This window comes from Lithobates pipiens, unplaced genomic scaffold (genome assembly GCF_037356315.1).
Source record: "Lithobates pipiens isolate NorthernLeopardFrog02 unplaced genomic scaffold, aLitPip1_a1.2 Scaffold_1, whole genome shotgun sequence".
In the NCBI taxonomy this organism is placed as follows: domain Eukaryota; kingdom Metazoa; phylum Chordata; class Amphibia; order Anura; family Ranidae; genus Lithobates; species Lithobates pipiens.
Window position 1 is genome coordinate 153,842,812 of NW_027507685.1, and position 25,089 is coordinate 153,867,900.

Genomic DNA, 25,089 nt, shown 5'->3' on the forward strand with positions numbered 1-25,089 from the left:
CTCTGGGGTCTTCCAGTGTAATAAAACATTACATGCTATAAACCAGTGGCCAAAATTTGGGATGCCTATGTAGGATTTGTCTAATTTGGAGTTATATTTTTATTGACTCATCATGACACATATATTGTTTTATCCTGAATTTAATGCTGAATACTATTTCTTTTTATTTATATGTAATACTATGTATATGTATTATTTAATATACTATTTAATATTATTTGAAACTATTTAATACTATTTAAAATGAAATCTATATCCCCGTCCTCACTACTATCTCCGCAAACAAACTAGATGCCCCCATTCAAATAGAAGAGATACAGAAAGAGTTTAAAAAGATGCAGGCAGGCAAGACACCGGGCCCGGATAGGTTCCCGATGGAATTCTACAAGACTTGCATAGAAGACCTTGCCCCCATATTGCAATCGACCCTGTCTCAAGCATTGAAGTCTGGAGCCCTCCCGGACTCAATGAGTGATGCAGTGATAGTGGTTATCCCCAAACCGGGCAAAGTCCCTACCCTATGTTGCTCATTTCTCCCCATATCCCTCCTCAATGTTGACACCAAAATACTTGCGAAGGTCCTTGCCATCTGCTTGAACACTGTCATCACAGCCCTGGTCCACCCGAACCAAACAGGCTTCATGCCGGGGCGCGGCACTGATATAAATATCCAGCGGCTCCACACCCACATAGCGGCTGCGGATCCTGACAGTCCCGGAGTGGTGGCCTCACTCGACGTTGAGAAGGCTTTTGACTCGGTCTAGTGGGGCTACCTATGGACGGTCCTTTCTATATTTTGCTTCGGCCCTCAATTTTTGTTATGGCTACAGATGCTTTACGCACACCCTAGGGCCCGCATCCACACTAATGGGACCCTGTCAGGTCCCTTCTCTCTCGGGAGGGGAACTCAGCAGGGATGTCCGTTATCCCCGGTATTATTTGTTCTGGTCCTGGAGCCACTGGCGGCCCATATTAGGAAGGATTCTGGAATTAAAAGCATAAGGGAAGGGCCGCTAGAGGAGAAACTGTCTCTATATGTGGACGATTTCCTACTATATTTGGCAGACGCCTCTACCTCTTTAAGGGCTGCCTTGTCCCAGTTTGATACCTTCAGCCGCTATTCAGGGGTCTGTATTAACTGGGACAAGTCGGTCCTGTTTCAGCTTCATCCGTCTCTGCCCTGTGTGGGCTCATGCACACCTTTACGTTGGGTTGATGAGTTCGTATACCTAGGAGTAAAGGCGAGTCCCACAATGGAAGGCTACTTGGCTAGGAATGTCCTTCCGGTCTTGGAAAACCTGACCAAGCGTTGCACCTCCTGGCCCAATCTCCCCCTCTCACACCAGTGCGCAGGGGAAACTTAATCAAAATGATATACCTGTCCAAGCTGCTGTACTTTTTTAGACAAACCCCCACCCCTATCCTTCTTCTGGAAACTAGACAGTATAGTGACCAATTTAATCTGGGCGGCTCGACCCCCTCGGAGAGCAAGATGTACCCTCTATCTCACCATATCCAGTGGGGGCCTGGCCCTTCCAAATTTTCTTATATATTATTGGGTGGCGCTCCTAGTGACAGTCAGGTGGTGGTTCTCCCAACCTAAACAGAACCCGGCTGTCACTCTCAAGGCCGCAATCCTAGGCTCATACGCGGCTCTCTCCAACCTTGGCTTTAGGGGCTGTAAGGATCACCCCTCCGTGACAGGACCTATGAAGACCACCATAAGGGTGTGGCAATGCTCCAGGGCATCCAGGGGCAGACCCGTAGTTGTCTCCCCCCCACACTCCACTCTGGGGTAACCCTCTTCTTCCCCAACTGAACACAGTACCTGACCCAACGATTTGGGCTAAGCGGGGAATTCTCACCCGGAAGCACGTAATGCCAAAAGGTAAGATTATGACTTTCCAGGAACTGAGATGGACATATGACCTCCCGAGCTCCTTTCAGTGGCGGACGTATTGACAGAAATCACAGGAGTCACAATATCGCCAGACCCCCTCCTTTTCCTACTTAGCTACCTGGACGATATAGAGGGAAATAGATACACTAAATTGTGTGCGACTTTCACCCTCTTTTATGCGAGGAGAGAAATCCTCCTGAGATGGAGGGTAACAGAGCTCCCTACGAGAACCTCATGGCAAAACACTATAAACAAGGTCTTACCACTTTATAAAATTACCTATGAATGTAGAAACTGCCCGGCGAAATACGAAGAAATGTGGTCAAACTGGGTCGATGCCTGTGGATGACCTAGCTGGACCACATAATATTAATTGACTAGGAAGTGTGCTAAGTGATCCTTGGCCTTCTTCTCCCCCCCCCCCACCCCTAATCCCTCCCTTTTTCCTTGCCCCCTCTCCCCCCCCATTCCCCACCAGCCGCCCCCCCCCCCCCTCCTCCTCTTTCCTACTGAATTGGGGAGGCGAGGTGATTGTGGGATAATCGCTTACATGCAATGCAATTACTCCTGCTCTTTATTATAAGATCCTATGTTGCTATACTCTTATCTGTTTGAACCCTGACTACACTAGGCCTATTCTTGTATCTATGATAATGATGTGACAAGTAACAATGTGCAAGATCTGTACCTAACATTCTGTCAATGCTATGTTTGTTTGTACCTTTTATTTTTCTAAATAAAACTTTATCTGTTTAAAAAAAAAAAAAAAAAAAAATACATCTATTCTAACAGGAATTATACATGATTTTATTTACAAAAATATCAATATTTTGGTATAGAATGTACTACATTTTTAGGTTGGTCTGGTGTAATAATATGATACTTCATTATAGATTCTATGGGTACTTGTTTGTTTTTTGGTCTCTCTTTTTCATTGGGGTTTAGGTCTGGCCTGTTTCCTGACCAGTCAATAACATTAAAGAATAAGGAAGAGCTGTCTACTAACCCAACTTTACATGTTGCTTTACCAATGCTGTATACCATCTCTAATAAATAGAAATAAAAAATACACGGAGACAATATCGCAAGCAACACTTTTTTTTCCTTTTGCCATAAACTGATGACAGCATGAAATGTGATTGGTTGTAGTAAGTTATTCCTGTCCTGTACCCTTCCCTCCATCCTGATTTGCATGTCTTCCTGTATCACAGGTGGTCCAGGCAGTGGTAAAGGGACTCAGAGTACAAAGATGGCGTCTCATTTTGGATTTGTCTGCATATCCGTGGGGGATATTCTACGCAAGCAGCTTATTCACCATGCCAGCAGTGACCGCAAGTGGGAGCTGATAGCTCAGATTATTTCTAAGGGGGAGCTTGCCCCTCAGGTAGGTGCCTGCTGTTTCTGATATAACTTCTATAATATTATTTGTATGTAATGCAAGTTTCACATTTGTGCGATGTGGCAGTGCACATACGTTGTTGCACAGCTGCCCAGGCATTTCAATTATCTTCCTATGGGGCTTAAAGTTGTTGTAAAGCTCATACATGAAATATGAACAAAGCATAGGCCTCTATAGAGAGTAATTGTCTCACTCCAGAGCACTAAGTCATTTTGGTCTGTTGCTTTTGTTCCTCTGCTATCATGAGTCACATCTGACCAGTGACGGCCCGTCCATATGGAGTACCGGGGTGTCGCCCCACTAATCCATGCGTCTGGCCTCTAATCTACATGCAGGATGCCGGGCGCATGCATTCCCAACGTTTTTTTTTTTTTCTGAAGCATGTGATTAGAGCTGTAGGCTCTAATTGGCTTCAAAAAGGGTGGGCTCGTAGCGCAGAGCACTGTGCCCTGAGCCCACCCAGTTGTTGACAATAGCGAATTAATATTCGCTACTGTCTTCCTGATTATCCTCCCAGGCTTATGAGGAAGCCGATCCTGAGACCTGACTGGCTGAAAGCAGAAACAACCATATTGGCTGTTGAGGAGATGCAGGTGGGCAGACAGACGACCAACCGGAGGGGGGTGGCGGGTGGTTTGTTTGCCACCCTACAAATGGAGCACCAGCTGCCACTGCATCTGACAAGTTTTCCTGAGACCAAGAGAAAAGTCCCTTCCCTCCAATCATCTCTCAGAGCTCAACTCACTGATGTAACTTCAGCTCCCTGACCCCTACTTTTCAGAGATGAGAAATCCTGGGTAAATTCTACACTGTGAATGGATGTAGGGGACAGACACCTGTAGATAAACAGGTACAACTTATGAAGGATGCTTTGTTTCATCCCTGTGCATCTCCTGAGGCCAGTCACTGCACTGAGTATATGGAAGGGTTTACATCAGGGGTCTCAAACTGGCGGCCCTCCAGCTGTTGCGAAACTACAAGTCCCATGAGGCATTGCAAGGCTGACAGTTACAAGCATAACTTCCCATAGGCAGAGGCATGATGGGACTTGTAGTTTCGCAACAGCTGGAGGGCCGCCAGATTGAGACCCCTGGTTTACATCCACCCTTTTTTCATAATCACGCCCCACCAAAACTTATGTTACTCGCATTTTGTCGCATGACTTCTCACACTTCAGCAAGGTGCATTGGGGTGCGATTAACAATTAATGGTTCCATTGTGCCCCTGCAAAAAGGAATGAGCGTTTATTGTGCGCTACCAGAACGTATTCCTGTATCACATGAATGTAAACCTAGGAACCAAATAGCCTGATGTCATTATGATTTAAGAAAACAATGGCAACTGTCTACTCTTTCTGTGAAAGTCTTCCCTGCTGAGCTCTGGGATCAGGACTGAAACTTTGAATTTCTGTCTAGAGTTCAGCATTACATTTAAGAATCTCTTTCTCCTTAAAAAAATAAGAAAATCCTTTTATAACCGTAGTTTTCATTCCATTCACTCAAGGGGCCCCCTCACACCGCAGAAAGCTTATTCAACACCTGCGCCCTAATACATACTTAATGTCTGTCAGTTAGCCAGTGTAGTGGAAGTAATGTATGAGTGTCTGTGTCGGCAAAGAATCATCACACCCCCTGCAGGCATACAGGGAATATTACAGCCTCTCAGCTCCACATAGCAGAGACTAGGAAAAGCATAATGAAAATCAATACATAGGAAAACCTTGTTGTTGTCCATACAAATCTGATAAAAGAGGAAATAAATATAAATTGTAATTAGTTTTGTCATAAACTGCTCTTGCATGCATACATTTTTCATCCAATTGGATGCTAAAAATGTTTTTTTCTCTATCAGTGGCGGTTGGTGCTAAATTTTTTGGGGGGGATGCGGCAAACAAACCCCCCAGGTCTGCATTCTCCCCTTCGTGGTCCACCCGCACTCAGCCCTCCGCGGTCCTCCCCCCACACTCAGTCCTCCATGGTCCTCCCCCCGCACTCGGCCCCCCCCCGCACTCAGCCCTTCACGGTCCCCCCCCCCCCCCCGCACTCAGCCCTCTGCGATCCCCCCCACACTCAGTCCTCCATGGCCCCCCGTACTCAGCCCTCTGCGGTCCCCCCGTACTCACCCTTCCGCGGGTCCCCCCTCACTCAGCCTTCTGCGCCCCCCCCGCACTCAGCCCTCCGCGCCCCTCCCCCCCGCACTCAGCCCTCCGCGGTCCCCCCACACTCAGCCTTCCGCAGCCCCCCCCCCCACACTCAGCCCTCCGTTGCCCCCCGTACTCAGCCCTCTGCGGTCCTCCCCCTGCACTCAGCCCTCTGCGGTCTCCCCCGCATTCAGCCTTCCGCGGTACCCCCCTGCACTCAGCCTTCCACGGTACCCCCTGCACTCAGCCTTCCGCGGTACCCCCCCCCGCACTCAGCCTTCCGCGGTACCCCCCTGCACTCAGCCTTCCGTGGTACCCCCCGCACTCAGCCTTCCGCGGTACCCCCCCGCACTCAGCCTTCCGCGGTCCCCCTCGCACTCAGCCTTCCGCGGTCCCCCCCCGCACTCAGCCTTCCGCGGTCCCCCCCCCCGCACTCAGCCTTCTGCGGCCCCCCCCGCACTCAGCCCTTGCGATTTGCAGCGAGTGTCAGAGCAAAGTTAATGACACCCCAAACAAAGGCCCAAATGCCAGTGTGTTTGCTCACACTGGATTGCATGGTACAAAAGTACCATGTAATCCAGTTGCAGTGCATTTCCAAAAGTAATGCAAGAACTGCATGTGAATCACGCAGTTTCTAGTGTGAACAAGCCTTAGTGTGGAATAATTCCTCCCCCAGGTTACAGCCCTTTACAAAATAATCTGGAGTGGACGACTGGGGACAAAGAGAAGGCAAATTTATTAAATACTTTCTTGAGCTCTGTGTATACAAAGGAGCATGGAGGAGCTCATGTCCATAATGGGGATAGTATTGACGCTGCCCAAAATGATCCACAATGGCTCAAAAGTGATATGGTCCAAAACATTTTAGCCAAATTAAAGGTGGATAAAGCACCTGCACCAGATGGCATACACCGATTTTATTCCAGTTTCATTTCAAGGCCATTGTTTCAAATTATTAGTGACTCTTTAATGACTGGAATAGTACCACTGGATTGGCCCAGGCCCATTGTGGTGCCTATATTTAAAAAAGGGATCAAAGTTGTTACCAAGTAATTATAGACCTGTTAGTATAACTTCTATAGTAGGGAAGATACTGGAGAGTTTAATAAAAGACCACATAGATGAGTTCGTGCAGGGAAAAAATATTTTCAGCAACAGTTATTCATTAAAGACAAACCTGATTTCTTTTTATGAGGAGGTAAGTAAAACCTTGGACAGAGGGGTGGCTGTGGACGTGGTATACTTGAATTTTGCAAAAGTGTTTGACACAGTTCCCCACACATGGCTCATGTGTAAGGTAAAGTCTGCAGACTTGAGAAACGTAGTCTGTAAATGGATAGAAAACTGGCTAAAAGACAGAATTCAGAGAGTAGTGGTTAATGATTCTTACTCTGCATGGTCCAAGGTTATCAGTAGTGTACCCCAAGGTTCAGTATTGGGGTTGTTACTTTTTAATACCTTTTATAAATGATATAGGGTCTGGGATTAAAAGTACAATTTCAGTGTTTGCAGATGACACCAAGCTATGCGGTGGAATAACGTCCTTACACGTCTTCAGCTTACAAGCCCACCCTCAATGCTCTCTTTAATTGGGCAACTATGTGGCAAATGAGTTTTAATGTTTATGAATGTAAAGTTATGCACTTGGGGGCTAAGAATATGCATGCATCATACATACTAGGGGGAGTACAACTGAGGGAATCAATGGTGCAGAAGGATCTGGGGGTTTTGGTAGATCATAAGCTCAATAATAATGGGTTTCATGTATTCTCATTACCTCCTAACACAATTGTCTTCTGTCTTATTTTATACAGGAAACAACAATTGAGGAGCTGAAACAGCAGTTTATCAATCAGCGGGATTCTTGTGGATTTGTAGTTGATGGGTTTCCCAGGGACATTGGCCAGGCCTTCACATTTGAGGAACAGGTACTCTTAACACATCTGAATCCTAGTCAGTTGAAACAAGTCTGGCCATTATGAGTGGTTTCTGGTCAGGTGATCTTTTGGCCGTGGTGATCATTGGCAGCCAGTATTGTTCCTAATCATGTGTTCTCTTTGATCCTTTGGTCTTTGTGATCAGCAGTGACTATTTTTCCTGGTCATATGATCACAGGGATCCTTTTGTTGTCGTGATGTCAGGCATAGTGCTTTTGACATACAAATTTTCACACCGTGTTTAAAGTGGAGGTAAACTCTACTTTTTAACTTGTATCTACAGGTAAGCCTATAATAAGGCATACCTGTAGATACAGTAAATATCTCCTAAACTTGCACTGTTAAGGTGATATTCACAAGCGGTGCTGCTGGTGATGTCACCAGCCCATGCGCTTTAAATGGACAGCATACTGTGCCAGGACCCCCAAACCCAGAAGGAAGGCCGAGTGAAGATGGCAGTGTCAGAGATCGGTGGCAGCGATGCACAGGAGGAATCTGCTTTACAGGCAAGTCTGTCATAATGTGCTAGTATGCGGTGCATACTAGTGCATTATGACTTAACCCTGCAGGGGGCCCTATCAATTTCAGTGGCTAGCTTATTTTTAAGCTCCTAGCAGCTAGTTTGAGCATTTTCTTCTGCCCTTGGAAGCAAATTGTGTTATCCTATGTGTCCATGCACACTATTGTAAACTAGAAGCATTTTTTTAGCTTCATATTCTATTCAGATTCAGACTCATCATCTGTCAGCTGAGTTCCCTGCTGACAGCTAAATGTAAAAAAAACAATTGCCGGCAATACAAATTGAGAAACAAAAAACAGCGCGGGGGTCCTCCTCAATCCATACATACATTATTGAACCAATTTTAGGGGAACCCCACGCCAAAAAAAAAGAAGTGTCGTCCCCTCCCCCAATCCATACCAGACCATTAGGTCTGTTATGGATTTTGAGGGGAACCCCATGCCAACATTTTTTTTTTTAGGCACAGGTTCCCCCTTTTAAATTTTATATAGAATTAAGGTTTGGAGACTGGCTAGGCCACTCCGTGACCTTAATGTGCTCCTTCTTGAGCCACTCCTTTGTTGTCTTGGTGATATGTTTTGGGTCATTATCATGCTGGAAGACCCATCCACAACCCATCTTCAGTGTGAAAGAAGGTTTTCATCCAAAATTTTACAATAAATGTCCCTGTCCATTGGCCCCTCAATGCGGCAAAGTCAGCCTCTTCCTTTAGCAGCGAAGCAGCCCCGAAGCATCAGGTTTCCACTCTGTGCTTGGCTGTAGGGATGGTGTTCTTAGGGTCATAGTCAGCATTTCTCTTCCTCCAAACATACAGTACTTTCTCCCAATCCTTCTCTGAATCATTTAGATGTTCATTGGAATAACTGTATATGTATCTTCATGAGCAAGGGGACTCGCTGCGTTTGAAGGAAGAAACATACCCGCTATCACCCTAAGAACACTTAGCCCTCCAGTTATTGAGGAACTAAAATTCCCATCATGCCTAGCCATGTCTAAATGTCAGCATTTTACAATGCCCCATGGGACATGAAGTTCCGCAACAGCTAGAGGGCCGTAGTTTGGAGATCCCTGCCTTAAGGATTTTGAGAAGATCTATAAAAAAGAGTGGACCAAAATTCCTCCTGAGATGTGTGCAAACCTGGTCACCAACTAGAAGAAACAAACGTCTTACCTCTGTGCTTACCAACTAGGGTTTCTCCGCCACGTACTAAGTCATGTTTTACTTGGGGATCAAATCCTTATTTTACTCACATTTCTTTTAGGTGAGCAAACTTACAAAATCTGCAGGGGTTCAAATAATTTTTCCCCCCACTGTACATAAGTTGTACCTGTTTATCTGCAGCCATCCCTTCGCTACATCCGTTCAATGTCTACAGTTTACACAGCATTCGTGATTGTCAGAAGGCGGGTGGGGATCTGATCACACATTGCACAGCATAAAGCAAGGAGTTGTGTGTAATCGGAGATCTGAGAGGAGGAAATGGACACAGCTGAGGCTGTCAATCACAGGCTGTGTTCTGGAGCTCACCTCCCCATCCGCCTGGATACCTCGGAGTCAGCATAACCTAATCAAAAGTGACTAAAATAGATAGCAGAGGAAGTGGGGCAGCAGACAAAAATCACACTAGTCGTTTTGGATAGAGGCAGGTAGACACTATAGAAGGATTTGCTTTGTTCACGTTTCATTTCAGAGGTTTACAACCACTTTAAAGGTGAACATGTGTGGCTCTTTTTGTTGATTGTATAACATTGTCATTTATACCAAACTACAGATTTAAGGTCCCTGTGATCAGGTACAGCCTGAGCAAACATTTCACTCCCTGCAGATTGGGACTCCAGACCTGGTGATCTTCTTGGCATGTTCCAGCCAGCGACTACGACAGCGTTTAGAGAAGCGCTCCGCACAGCAGGGGCGACCGGATGATAATGCTCACGCCATAGACAGACGATTGGAGAATTTTAAACAGAATCTTCCACTGATTGTCAAATATTACCAGGATAAAGGGCTGATAGCCAGGGTAAGTGAAATCAGTTCCTGCAGATATGTGTATGTTCAAAGGTGCTCCAGACTTAGAACGCCAACAGGATCCATATAAAGCTGGTCATACATGGGGGATTCTCAGGAATACTACCAGTACACCGAGCCACAGCAGAAAGGCAGAGGGAGATTAGGGAAGTAGTGGCTGAAGAGCTGGTGTAGTAAGGAGGGATTTGGGTTCCTGGAGGACTGGGCCGACTTCTCAGTCAATAACCAGTACTAGAGAAGGGATAGACTGCACCTAAATGAGGAGGGTGCAGATCAGCAGGGAATGATGATGGCCAAAAAGTTAGAGGGGTTTTTAAACTAGGCGATGGGGGTCCAGAGGTAGAGATAGTCAGCTCGGAACATATTCCAGAGGGTAGTATTGGGGGCATTGGTGGTAGGTTGACCAAAGCACATAAACCCAAGGTAAGTATAGTAGCAAGTCCTAGTTGCAAACTCAGAACACCCAAGAGGATAATATGCGACCTTCTAAACTATGTGGCATGTTTACCAATGCCAGGAGCCTGGTGGACAAGATGGGTGAACAAGAGATACTGTTGTATGATTAGGATTTGGATTTTTGTGGGAATTTCAGAGACCTGGTTCAACAGCTCTCATGATTGGCTGGCAACCATTCAAGGGTATACCCTTTATTGCAAGGATAGATAGGGTAAAAAAGGGGGAGGGGTATGCCTATATATCAAGAATAATGTACAGGTGAATGTGAGATATGGCATCTCTAAAGGAGCTAGGGAGGAGGTGGAATCCTTATGGGTAGAGCTCAAAAGGGATGAAGCGAAGGGGAAAATAATACTGGGAGTATGCTTATAGGCCCCCTAACCTGAGGGAGGAAGGGGAGACAGATCTATCACAATTTGGATGGGCAGCAAGGATGGGAAGTGTTATCATAATGGGGGATTTTAATTATCCAGACATAGATTGGGTGGAGGGAACCACGCATTCATCTAAGGCTCGTCATTTTCTAAATGTCTTGCAGGACAATTTTATGGGTCAGATGGTAGACACACCAACTAGAAATAAAACGTTACTGGATCTACTGATTACTAACAATACAGACCTGATTACGGATGTGGAAATACAGGGCAATTTAGGTAACAGCAATCACGGGTCAATTGGCTTCAGTATAAATCACACAAATAGGAAACATAAGGAGGAATGCAAAGACACTGAATTTCAAAAGAGCCAACTTCCCTAAACTACAAACCTTGCCAGAAGGCATAAATTGGGATAAAATCTTAGGAACAAAGAACACAGAAGAGAGATGAGTTTGCTTTAAAAGCATATTAAATAAGGGCATTAGCCAATGCATCCCATTGGGTAATAAATTTAAAATAGCGAGCAAAAGTCCTGGATGTCTTAACTCCAATGTAAAAATGCATATAAAAGCAAAGGAGAATGCCTTAAAAAAATACAAGGTTGAGGGGTCATCATCAGCATTCAGACTTTATAAAGAATGCAACAGGAAATGTAAGGGTGCAATTAGGACAGCTAAGATAGAACATGAAAGACACATAGCGGAGGAGAGCAAAAAAAATCCCAAGAAATTCTTTAGGTATGTAAACAGTAAAAAAGGGAGGACAGGCCATATTGGCCCCATAAAGAATGAGGAAGGACATCTGGTTACAAAGGATGGGGAGATGGCAAAGGTATTGAATTTATTCTTCTCCACAGTCTTCACGAGAAAATTGGGGGGCTTCAGTAACCAAAACTGTAGTGTTTATCCTCATGACACATCACAGGAAGTACCTCCATGGTTAACAGGACAGAATTTAAATTAGACTTGGGAAACTTAACATTAATAAATCACCGGGAGCAGATGGCTTGCACCCAAGGTTACTTGGAGAACTCGGTCAAGTAATTGCCAGACCATTGCTCCTAATTTTTACTGACAGTCTATTGACTGGAATGGTACCAGCTGATTGGAGAAAAGCCAATGTAGCACCATTATTTAAAAAGGGCCCAAATACATCCCTGGCAATTACAGACCAGTTAGCCTAACATCAATAGTATGTAAACTCTTGGAGGGGATGATACGGGACTATATACAAGATTTTAGTAATGAGAAGGGTATCATTATCAGTACTCAGCATGGATTCATGAAGAATCGTTCTTGCCAAACCAATCTATTAACCTTCTCTATGAGGAGGTGAGTTGCCATCTAGATAAAGGAAGAAACATAAATGAAGGACCGTAGACATGGTGTATCAGGATTTTGCAAAAGCATTTGACACAGTTCCCCATAAACATTTACTGTACATGGCATGGACATGGATTGAAAAGTGGCTACAAGGGCGAGTTCAGAGTGTGGTGATAAATGGGGAGTACTCAGAATGGTCAGAGGTGGGTAGTGGGGTCCCCCAGGGTTCTGTGCTGGTACCAATCCTGTTTAATTAGTTCATAAATGACCTGGAGGATGGGGTAAACAGTTCAATCTCTGTATTTGCGGACAATACTAAGCTCAGCAGGGCAATAACTTCTCCACAGGATGTGGAACCCTTGCTAAAAGATCTGAACAAATTAATGGAGTGGGCAACTACATGACAAATTAGGTTCAATGTAGAAAAATGTAAAAATGCATTTGGGTGGCAAAATATGAATGCAATCTATACACTGGGGGGAGAACCTCTGGGGGAATCTAGGATGGAAAAGGACCTGGGGGTTCTAGTAGATGATAGGCTCAGCAATGGCATGCAATGCCAAGCTGCTACTAACAAAGCAAACAGAATATTGGCATGCATTAAAAAGGGCATTAATTCCAGAGATAAAATGATAAATTCTCCAGCTCTACAAGACTCTGGTCCGGCCACACCTAGAGTATACTGTCCAGTTATGGGCATCGGTCCTCAGGAAGGATGTACTGGAAATGGAGCGAGTACAAAGAAGAGCAACAAAGCTAATAAAGGGTCTGGAGGATATTACTTATGAGGAAAGGTTGTGAGCACTGATCTTATTCTGTCTGGAGAAGAGACGCTTGAGAGGGGATATGTTTTCAATATACAAATACTGTACTGGTGACCCCATAATAGGGATAAAACTTTTTGCGGAAGGGAGTTTAACAAGACTTGTGGCGACTTATTAAAATTAGAAGAAAAGAGGTTTAACCTTAAACTACGTAGGGGTTCTTTACTGTAATGCCGCGTACACATGGTCAGAATTTTGGCTAGCAAAAGACTGATGAGAGATTTTCGACAGAAAATGCGACCGTGTGTATGCTCCATGAATTTTGGTGGCCGAATTTCCGCCAGCAAAGGATTGAGAGCAGGTTCTCAATTTTTCAGAGGGAAAAAGTTTCGGAAATTCACACATGCTCAGATTCAACTACGAGACGGAAGCTATTGGCTACTGGCTATTGAAATTCCTTTTTCCAGCCCCGTCGTACGTGTTGTATGTCACCACGTTCTTGACGGTCGGAATTTGGTGTGTATGCAAGACGGCTTGAGCGATATCCCATCGGAATTCCGTCTGGAAAAACATCACAGCTTTTTCTGTCCAAAACTCTGATCGTGTTTACGCGGCATAAGAGCTGCAAGGATGCAAACTGACATATAATCACACACATAGGTTGAACTTGATGGACTTGTGTCTTTTTTCAACCTCACCTACTATGTAATTATGTATACATGTTACAATATGAATGTACAACATCAGCTTAGTCTTCTGTAGATTTATCAACCAATAATGACCTACTTGAACAAATCTATTTAACTTTCATCCACTCAGGTAGGTCTCTTGTACTATGTAAGAGTAAGTACATCCAAAGTAGATTGTATAATAGAATTACCGCAAACGTCAAAAGAAACTCTACAAGGTGGATGAATAAATCAATCCACCCATAGAAAAAACAGCGCGTATTACTCTATTAAAAAGAAATATTGTTATGGTGCAATCTCATATTCTACGGTTAACATATATGTATACTCCAATTATATATGAATAAATCATTAATGTGCAAAATTATTCATGATAATTGTCCATGTGACCAGTTTATACCACAATATACATCAACTCTCACTTAATACTGAAAGCCGTCCCAGTGAGAGTAAAACAGAAACAAAGTTTTCTGCTACAGTTCATGAGAAGCAAAACTGAAACAAAGTTTTCAGCCACAGTTCATGAGGAGTATACAGTATAACTTTTCCTTAACGTGACTGGACTTCCGATCATAAGACAGCGATGTGCTCAATGGGAGTGATCTGGTGGATGCCACGGCTTTGGCTGTAAGAGAAGGATGAGGACATGCATTACTTCTAATGAAGGTTCTTCTCTCAGTCCGCGTGTGGGGTGAGATGAGAGACAGGCTATGATTAGTTTCGAATCTGTCCTCTCTAATAATGCCCTCTGTAATGAAAATGATGGTTTAAACTCGGGATACTGGGACCAGCAGGATCATGATGTTTTCTGGTAAATGAATGAATGAACTTATGATATGCCCGCTGGATATAATCAACATCGGGAATAATAGCGCAATATGGACGATCCGACATACCCGCATCGGCAAGTGTGTGAGGGGAATAGATTGGGACCTTTTTGATAAACTAAGTGCAGATTTTTAGAGGCGTCTATAAAATCCTGTGGTGGATGGTTTGTAAAGAGAGCTGCTTATAGAATAGAGGGGGATAAAAAACAAAACAAAAAAAACAAATAATTATAAATGTTTATGAAGGGTTAATAGCATACACATAAAAAAAGGGGATAGGACTGGATGCCTCCACCCTCAGATGATGTCAATACGACGAAACGCGTCAGGGTGGAAGCATACAACAGCAGCATAGAGAGACTGACAGGAGGGAGGAAAGACGTGCAGCTAAAACCGTGAGCTATCTTATAGCAACAACTTGTAGCGGCTGATGCAAACATTCTTCCTAATCCTGACTATCGCAAAGAACTATGCATGTAGAATGAACCAATGTTTTTAACCACTTTCAGACCGGACCATTTTGCTGGTAAATGACCAGAGGTCTTTTTACACTTTGGCACTGCGCTGCTTTAACTGATAATTGCGCGGTCATGCAATGTTGTACCCAAACAAAATTTGCGTCCTTTTCTTCCCACAAATAGAGCTTTCTTTTGATGGTATTTGATTGCCTCTGCGATTTTTATTTTTTGCGATATAAACGTAAAAAGACCGCAAATTTTGAAAAAAATGATATTTTCTACTTTTTGTTATTAGAAAAATCCAATAAACTCAATTTTAGTCATACATTTAGGCCAAAATGTATTCAGCCACATGTCTTTGGTAAAAAAAAAGTCAATAATTGTATATTTATTGGTTTGCGCAAAAGTTGTCACATCTACAAACTAAGGTACGTTTTCTGGAATTTACACAGCTTTTAGTTTACGACTGCCTATCTCATTTCTTGAGGTGCTAAATTGGCAGGGCAGTACAAAACCCCCCCAAATGACCCCATTTTGGAAAGTAGACCCCCTAAGGAAATTGATAAGAGGCATGTTGAGCCCATTGAATATTTTATTTTTTTGCCTCAAGCGATTGAATAATGACAAAAAAAAATTTTTTTTTTTTTTTTTACACAAAGTTGTCACTAAATGATATATTGCTCACACATGCTATGGGCATATGTGAAATGACACCCCAAAATAAATTCTGCTGCTTCTCCTGAGTACGGGGATACCACATATGTGGGACTTTTTGGGAGCCTAGCCGCGTACGGGGCCCCGAAAACCAAGCACCGCCTTCAGGCTTTCTAAGGGCGTAAATTTTTGAGTTCACTTCTCACTACCTATTACAGTTTTGAAGGCCATAAAATGCCAAGATGGCACAAAACCCCCACAAATGACCCCATTTTAGAAAGTAGACACCCCAAGCTATTTGCTGAGAGGCATGTTGAGTTCATGGAATATTTTATATTTTGCCACAAGTTGCGGGAAAATTACAAACTTTTTTTTTTTTTTTTTTTTTTTCACAAAGTTGTCACTAAATGATATATTGCTCATGCATGCCATGGGCATATGTGAAATGACACCCCAAAATAAATTCTGCTGCTTCTCCTGAGTACGGGGATACCACATATGTGGGACTTTTTGGGAGCCTAGCCGCGTACGGGGCCCCGAAAACCAAGCACCGCCTTCAGGCTTTCTAAGGGCGTTACAGTTTTGAAGGCCATAAAATGCCAAGATGGCACAAACCCCCCCCAAATGACCCCATTTTGGAAAGTAGACACCCCTAAATTTAGGGGTACACTAGTGAGACTAGGTAATAAATGGCGGGTGCCCTGAAACTATAAAAAAATAACTAACCAACCAGCGTCACCTGTAACAGTTATATGGTGATCACTGGTGAAAGGGTTAACTAGGGGGCAATCAGGGGGCTTTATGCGGTAGTATATGGGGGTCCCTGGCGCTATAAAAAGCTGCGGCGAACCTAAATACCTACCTGCCTAACTAGCGTCACCTGTGACACTAATACAGCGATCAGAAAAACGATCGCTTATTAGGCTGGGTTCACACTGGAGCGATGCGGGAACGCCACGAATGCGCGGCGGGTTCCCGCATCGCATGCCTCCCGGCGGCAGTTCACACTGCCCTATGCGAACTGCTGGGAGTGTCAGTGAAATGTTAATGACACCCCCAGATCAGTTCGCATATCGCAGTGCGATCTGCAAACTTGGATCGCATGGTGTGAACACCCATGCGATCCGATTCTGCTGCGGACCAAAAAAAGGGTCCCGTGCGAGTTTGCGGCGGGTGCGGCGGGTGCGACACGAATTCAGCCATACTATCTGTATAGCTGAACTCGAATCGCACAGAGATCGGATGTGATTTGCACTGCAGTGCGGTGCGAATCACATCCGTTCTCATAAACCGCTGCAATGTGAACCCAGCCTTAGTGACACTGGCGACGGGGGGTGATCACGGGGTTAAACCTTTATTGGGGGGGTTAGGGGGGTACCTTAGAACTAAAGGGGGCTAACCCTAACTGCCCTAACAGTTATTAGTCACAAATGACACCCGCCGGGTGATCAGGGGGTTAAACCTTTATTAGGTAATAAATGGCGGGTGCCCTGAAACTATAAAAAAATAACTAACCAACCAGCGTCACCTGTAACAGTTATATGGTGATCACTGGTGAAAGGGTTAACTAGGGGGCAATCAGGGGGCTTTATGCGGTAGTATATGGGGGTCCCTGGCGCTATAAAAAGCTGCGGCGAACCTAAATACCTACCTGCCTAACTAGCGTCACCTGTGACACTAATACGGCGATCAGAAAAATGATCGCTTATTAGGCTGGGTTCACACTGGAGCGATGCGGAAACGCCGCGAATCCGCGGCGGGTTCCCGCATCGCATGCCTCCCGGCGGCAGTTCACACTGCCCTATGCGGACTGCTGGGAGTGTCAGTGAAATGTTACTGACACCCCCAGATCAGTTCGCATATCGCAGTGCGATCTGCAAACTCGGATCGCATGGTGTGAACACCCATGCGATCCGATTCTGCTGCGGGCCAAAAAAAGGGTCCCGTGCGAATTTGCGGCGGGTGCGGCGGGTGTGGCGGGTGCGGCGAATGGCTGAACTCGAATCGCACAGAGATCGGATGTGATTTGCACTGCAGTGCGGTGCGAATCACATTCGTTCTCATAAACCGCTGCAATGTGAACCCAGCCTTAGTGACACTGGCGACGGGGGGTGATCACGGGGTTAAACCTTTATTGGGGGGGTTAGGGGGGTACATTAGAACTAAAGGGGGCTAACCCTAACTGCCCTAACAGTTATTACAGTCACAAATGACACCAATGCAAAAAAAAAATAAAAAAAATGACATTGGTGTCACTGTGACTGGGGGGCAGGGGTAATTGGGGGGGTGATCGGGGGGTAAAGGGGGGGTGTGAGTGTGCCTGGCATGTTCTACTGTGTGTGTAGAGTGTTGGTGCAACTCACCGATCCGCTCTCCTCCGTGTCGGAACGAAAAATACCGACACGGAGGAGAGAATACATCACTTCCTCTCCTGTGTTTACATTACAGGAGAGGAAGTGATGTCACGGGGGATTCCTATTCGTCGGGAGCGATCGCGAGGGGGTGGCCATGAATGAATGGCTGCCCCCTCGTCCCGGATCGCTCCCGGACGAAAACCGACCGCCGCAGGCACCGGGCGGGGGCCCGATCGGGCCCCCGACCCGCGGGAGGCAAGGGACGTACATGTACGCCAATATGCCTGCCCGTGCCATGCTGTCGACGTACATCGTCGTGCGGCGGTCGGCAACTGGTTAAAGAATTGTTTGTTTGTGAGTGCAATATTTTTTATTTAAATAAATAGCTTTTTTTTACCAGACGGAATTACGCTATGTGTGCTCTTTGCAATTGCTTTTTTCCCGAGATCTTAAAAACACCTGGACCTGGTGCCTATGATGTGGATGAGATCCAGCCGATGAAGAGTGATTTCTGAAAGCTTGTGAAACCAGGCGGATCTGGTAAGAATAAAATCAAGGGGGGTTGCTTCAGGCTCTTAATTACCCCCCAGAAATTTGGGAGCACTGTATCTTATGGTCGGAAGTCCAGTCACGTTAAGGAAGAGTTATACTGTATACTCCTCATGAACTGTAGCAGAAAACTTTGTTTCAGTTTTACTCTCACTGGGACGGCTTTCAGTACTAAGTGAGAGTTGATGTATATTGTGGTATAAACTGGTCACATGGACAATTATCATGAATAATTATCATGAATAATTTTGCACATTAATGATTTATTCATATATAATTGGAGTATACATATATGTTAACCATAGAATATGAGATTGCACCATAACAATATTTCTTTTTAATAGAGTAATACGCGCTGTTTTTTCTATGGGTGGATTGATTTATTCATCCACCTTGTAGAGTTTCTTTTGACGTTTGCGGTGGTTTTATATTTAAAGCCTTTTAATACAGCTGCTAAAATTCCACAGCCCCCAGTTAGAAAGCACGCTATTTAGTGCAAGCGCTTTTTTGTTCAGCTAACGGGCGGGGGTTATCTAGAACAAAGGTGATTATTGTGTATAATAGAATTGCTCATGTTGGACTATCTTAAAGCATATCTAAACTCAAGAGCACAAATGTAATGTATTGCAGCTTTCCAGTTCTTCAATGTCAACTGTGGCTGCATTCATTTTCTTTTATCTGGCTTTTTTTCTACTATTTTCACACTTCATGTCCTAGGGTGACAACGCTCACTCACTGCACTGTATCTATGAAGGAGCAGTGTTGTCACCCTAGAACAAGAAGTGTTTTAGTTCTGCAGAATATCTCCTCCCTTTATCTCCATAGCATAGGACGGAGGTGTTCTGTAGTTCACGAGGTAATAATACTGATAAAATTGCTTGAGATAACTGCAAAGTAGACAGGATAGTACTGGACATCTGGCAGAATCAAAAGATATGTCTTTTCAATAAAAGTAAAAACGAATGGGGCGTGGCCTGACCTGGCATGGCGATGGACGCTTAGAACAGAAGCCCCGGCCGCCACTGGAGGATTCTTTTAGCATACAGAGGTACCTTCAGCACATACCGAACTATTAAGATGTGGACTGCCTCATGGAACACATCTGCTTCCCGTTCTCGCTCCCCAAGGGAACTTAACGGTTCGCAGATCTACCAAATCCCCGAAATGTTCCAGACAGGCCGGGGGAACATGGCGCCCTCCCGCTCAGAACCTCCAACCTCACAGGCACGGCAACCGACACTGTCGGAATCACAGCCTCCATCTCCTCAACACACTCAATCTCAGGGCTCTGGCGGTGTCATCGACCTCTTGCCCCAACCTCAAATGAACCTAAAATACCTCCGCATGGTGGCAGAGGATATCAAGGGCACCCTGGCTGCCACAATCTCCAGATTCGTGGTATGGTGGAATCCATTGAGGGGGATCAGATTTCCTAGGCTGTAGAAGGTCTCTTTAATGAACTCCTCCACAATCCACCACAAACACCGATTGTGATGAAAATAATCCACCACGCTTTGCGGCCAAAGGGCAGGGATGGCGATCCCCCACGAGACATCATCTGTTGCCTGGTAAACTATAAAGTGAAAGAGGAGATTCTAAAGCAAGCGAGGGGCAAACAGCAAATCCTCCACGAGGGGACCCCAGTGCAAATTTATCAGGACCTTTCGGGCATCATATTGCAACACAGACGTGACCTGCGGCCCCTACTGGACACCCTCCGAGAGAAAGACATCGCTTGCAAATGGAAATTTCCATTCTGCCATTCCGCATCAGTGCAAGGCGGCACTGCCCTTCTCAAAGTACCCGAAGATCTGCCTCATTTTTGCAGTGCGCTTGGTATCCCTAATTCAGGTACCCAACTGGTATGCAGCTTTCAGGGGCACAACCTCATGAAGTGGCGAGTCTCCCGAAGAACCCATGGACCCCCAGAGCTCCAGGCACCGTAGGAGACGGTCTCCTTACACTTTCCGGAATTACTACGATGTTCGCGCGGAACACCGTGATTACAACTCAGCCACCTCACCGAGATCCCGACGAGCTCGCAGGGATCGCTAATTTGCTTGGGCTGCTCATATATTCTTATAGTTTTGGGTAATGCTGCCCCATTGGGCTCACTTGCCTGAATCAGTTTCTTGACTGTTTAATTGTTTGTTTTGCCTTTCTAGTTTTCAAGTTTTTCACCTATTTACGCACAGTTCCTTTTGGCCCCTTTAAATTTAAAAGTTAAATTGGTGTCATGTTGCTGGCTCTGTCCAGTGGCTCCATCAGATGGCAAATCCCTCAGCCACAGCTCAAGGAACCCTCAACAACATCTGGGAGGAACAAAAACACCCCCTCTGGGTGATCTCTGTACATTGCAGGGATTTTAACAAACTTTATTGCAGATTCCTTCCTTTTCTTATTCTGCAGAAATAGCACTTTGTCTGTGTCTATGTCCATGTGGTAAGTAAATCTAATGGGACTGATTTCACAATTATCAATCAGCTGCTGAACTTGCTGGGGTTCTAATGAGGAAAGTGGCAGGGTCTCCATCCCCTTAGACAAGATTTCCCTTTGGGAGTATCTTATCAAAAATGAAATTTTTGTTGCAGGGGATGGCCAAAATCTGACATGTATCTTAGTGCAAAATCAGCAAGCCAATCACACAAGCAGGAAATTACATATCCAGGGAGGGGGGCATTCTGTACACCATCTGAACTCCTTGAGGTTGCCATATTACATTTTACGGAAAATTATAGCACTGCAGACGGAAAATGAAAGGTCGTTTTCAAGAATATTAAATGACAATATGACTTTAATGAACTCAGCATTTATAAATATGCTATATTAATTTTCTTTACTTGCTATTTTTTCCCACAAAAGTAGAGGTACCCTTTAAAGTAAACCTCTGACTTCTGCTTCTGAAAGTTCTAGTTGCCTGGCTATCATGCTGATCCCATGGCTTCATTAGTCAGAGTCACTAACCCAAAACAAGTACACAGATAAAGGCTGCTTACTTTTTTTGTAACTTTCTTGTTCTGTTTTTGGTTCCCAACTGCCAGTTTGATGCAGACAGAGAGGAGGACTGTATCTTTGAGGACATTTGTTGTGCTGTACGAGGACTTCTTTTCCCCGATGGTCTTGGAGTAGAAGGTGAGTACACTAATACATATATTCATAATGGCCTCCCTACTATGTGATCGCCCTACCTTCAATGGTAATACCTTTTTCTCCTCTTTGCTCTAGAATTCAGCCCCCAGAATTTCCGCGCTTCTTTTTCAGATGAGCCCATAACACCAAAGGAGTTGGAACCTAAGGAACAGGTAATTGTCATTGCAACTTCTTTTCTTACCCAATTAAAGCTGAATTCCAGGAAGATATAAAAGATGGATATATTTGTATTGTTAATGCAAGCAGTGTAAGTACCCATATTTGACCTGATATAAGCATCTTACATTCCCAGTACAACAGAGCTTAACCGCTTCAGCCCCGGAAGATTTTACCCCCTTCCTGACCAGAGCACTTTTTGCGATTCAGCACTGTGTCGCTTTAACTTACAATTGCGTGGTTGTGCAACGTTGCACCCAAACAAAATTGACTTCATTTTTTTTCCACAAATAGAGCTTTCTTTTGGTAAGATTTTATTAACTTCTGTGGTTTTTATTTTTTGTGCTATAAACAATCAAAAAAAAAAAAATTTGAAAAAAAAATAAAAACGCATTATATTTTACTTTTTGCTATAATTAAAAGTATCCCCCAAAAATATATATAACATTTTTTTCCCCAGGTTAGGCTGATATGTATTCTTCTACATATTTTTGTTAAAAAAAATAGCAATAAGCGTGTATTGATTGGTTTGCGCAAAAGTTATAGTTTCTTAAAAATACAGTTTTAAGGCATTTTTTTTATTATTATTAGTAATGACGGCGATCTGCAATTTTTATAGTGACTGCAACATTATGGCGGACAATTATGACACTATTTTGAGACCATTGTCATTTATACAGCGATCAGTGCTATAAAAATGCACTGATTACTGTGTAAAGGACACTGGAAGTGAAGGGGTTAACCACTAGGGGACGATGAAGGGGTTACGTGTGTCCTAGGGAGTGATTCTTACTGGGGGGATGGGCTTCAAGTCACATGACAGTGATCACCGCTCCCGATGACAGGGATCAGGGATCTCTGTCATGACATAAGCCAGAACGGGGACATGCCTTGTTTAGGCACTTCCCCATCCTGAGGCTATGTGACACGATCGCCGGTAGACCGGCAGACATAGAGTCTGCTGGTCCCGCGGGCATGGTCACGCTGTACTCGCCTGCTATCCCCGGCTCTTAAAGGGGACATACAGGTACACCCATTTGCCCACCGCTGCCATTGTGCGGACGTATATCGGCGTGCAGCCAACGGTCGGCAAGTGGTTAAAGTGTGAGAGGGAGAAGCAGCACAAGGAGCAAATCAGTTGTGCTGCAGTGCAAGAATCATGCTTATAGGTGGAGAGCACAGACTGACAGAGAGTGGAACTTATCAATCTGCTGCTTCTCCTTTCACTGTCCAATTACAGGCTGGGGGAGGGAAAAGACATATAAGTGTAACTGAACTATGACAAAATTAGGTCTCCTTCCCTGCCAGACAGGGCAGTGCTGTGTGTCAGAATTGTATACAGCTGGCTGGATCATGACCAGATCTAGGATGTGCCCCCCCCCCCCCAGATTTCTGTTGCGCCCCTACCAGGGAGATGTTGACCTGCGGCACGCATAGCGGCATGCAATAAACCCGTTAGAGTGGCTTAACAGCTTAAGGACCGCCTCACGCCGATGTACGTCGTCAGAATGGCACGGCTGGGCACAAGCACGTACCTGTACGTTGCCCTTTAAGTGCCCAGCCGTGGGTCGCGAGCGCACCACTGGCGGTGAACTCGCGACCCAGACCTGAGCTCCGTGATCGTGGCCGCAGGACCCGATCGCCACCGGTGTCCCGCAATCGGGTCACAGAGCTGAAGAACGGGGAGAGGTAAGTGTAAACAAACCTCTCCTCGTGCTTCCTACTGAGGCTGTCACTGATCGTCTGTTCCCTGTTATAGGGAAAGACAATCAATGACATCAGACGCCAAGCCACGCCACCCTACAGTTAAAAAGAAACACACACTTAACCCCTACACTTCCCCCTAGTGGTTAACCCCTATCCCCTATTTTGTAGACACTATAACTTTTGCGCAAACCAATCAATAAAAGCTTATTGCGATTTTTTTTTACCAAAACTATGTAGAAGAATACGTATCGGCCTAAACTGAGGAAATTTTTTTTTTATATATATATTTTTGGGGGATATTTATTATAGCAAAATGTAAAAAATAATGTGTTTTTTTCAAAATTGTCGCTCTTTTTTTGTTTATAGCACAAAAAATAAAAATCGCAGGGGTGATCAAATACCACCAAAAGAAAGCTCTATTTATGGGGGAAAAAAAAGACGTCAATTTTGTTTCAGAGCCACGTCGCATGACCGTGCAATTGTCAGTTAAAGCGACGCAGTGCCAAATCGCAAAAAGGGGCTTGGTCCTTTAGTTGGAAAATGGTCCGAGGCTTAAGTGGTTAATGATGCTACATTTTGGGCATGGCTTTTTAGTGTGATTAGAAATATCAGTCCAATTTTTTTACACGTTTTTAATTATTTTTTACAATTATCTTTTTATTTTAATATTTAATTCATTTTATGTCAATAATTTTTTTTTACATTTTTATTATAACACTGTTGGGGATCTTTATCAACCCCTAAAGTTTAACTTTTGAGACAGAGAAAGGGACTGAGGAAACACATTTCCCATTTCCTTTCTGCACTGTCAGCTGCACTGCAGATGAATGTACAAGAGACGCCTGGTTGTTAATAAACTGAAGCATAGTAAACTGTTTACTATGTTTCAGGTATGAATGGACACAATGAGTGATCAGTACCCTTCCCTGGTCCCTATCCTGAAGATCCCCCTGTGTGCCAGCAGGAGAGAAGGGAAGCCAGCAGTGCTGGGGGGGGGGGGGGGGGGGAGCACACAGAAGGGCCCATGCACAAGAGGTTGGGGCATCTGATATAGATCAGTGTGGCGGGTGGGGAAAATAGCTGGAATCCATCTTTTGTGGCTCACCCTGTAGCAGCTGAATGCCGGTGGGAGGAGGATATACTGGCTTTCATCTGCACAAGTTCATGTGTGTGTAATAGCAGGTGTCCCAATACTTTTGGTAAGTGTGTGTGTGTGTGTGTGTGTGTGTGTGTGTGTGTGTGTGTGTGTGTGTGTGTGTGTGTGTGTGTAGTTTACTTTTAGGTATTTAGGAATAATAATGTAAAAGTCAGACCTGAAAGTAGTAAGCAGAACTGAGAAACTGATACTTTTAAAAGTTGGTTTGGGTGTTCTTGGCATAGACGTTTTGGTGGCACACATTTCGGCAACCCGAAGGACTACAACAGTTCTTGCATAATTTGCAATAATGACACTGAAGGGACAAACATTGTGAAAATTCTAAATTAGCAGCATTGCTTGTAATTATTGGTCTGGTCACCCTTAAGGTGCCTACAGCCACAAGAGAACATATGCCTGATTTTGTTGTATAAGGGGAACAGTCCCAGAACCCTCTGCCAATTCCTGACCAAGCCTGCTTGGAAGAAGAAATGATGGCATAGGAAGGATTTTATACAATCTGGTACCTGCAGCACCCCCTCCACCCGGTCCAAAGCCCTATGGCCTAT

General features: G+C 44.6%; 1 protein-coding gene across 2 annotated transcripts in view; it reads left to right on the forward strand.

The window, feature by feature from the left end:
* AK1 (adenylate kinase 1) overlaps positions 1-25,089 on the forward strand; it is a 131,771-nt gene that overhangs the window by 16,406 nt on the left and 90,276 nt on the right. For both annotated transcript variants that reach the window (XM_077478710.1, XM_077478711.1), the window contains exons 4-8: positions 3,112-3,284; positions 7,254-7,367; positions 9,723-9,914; positions 21,414-21,504; positions 21,598-21,674. In XM_077478710.1, the coding sequence (XP_077334836.1) occupies positions 3,112-3,284; positions 7,254-7,367; positions 9,723-9,914; positions 21,414-21,504; positions 21,598-21,674 (647 nt within the window). The remainder of the gene's footprint in view (positions 1-3,111; positions 3,285-7,253; positions 7,368-9,722; positions 9,915-21,413; positions 21,505-21,597; positions 21,675-25,089) is intronic.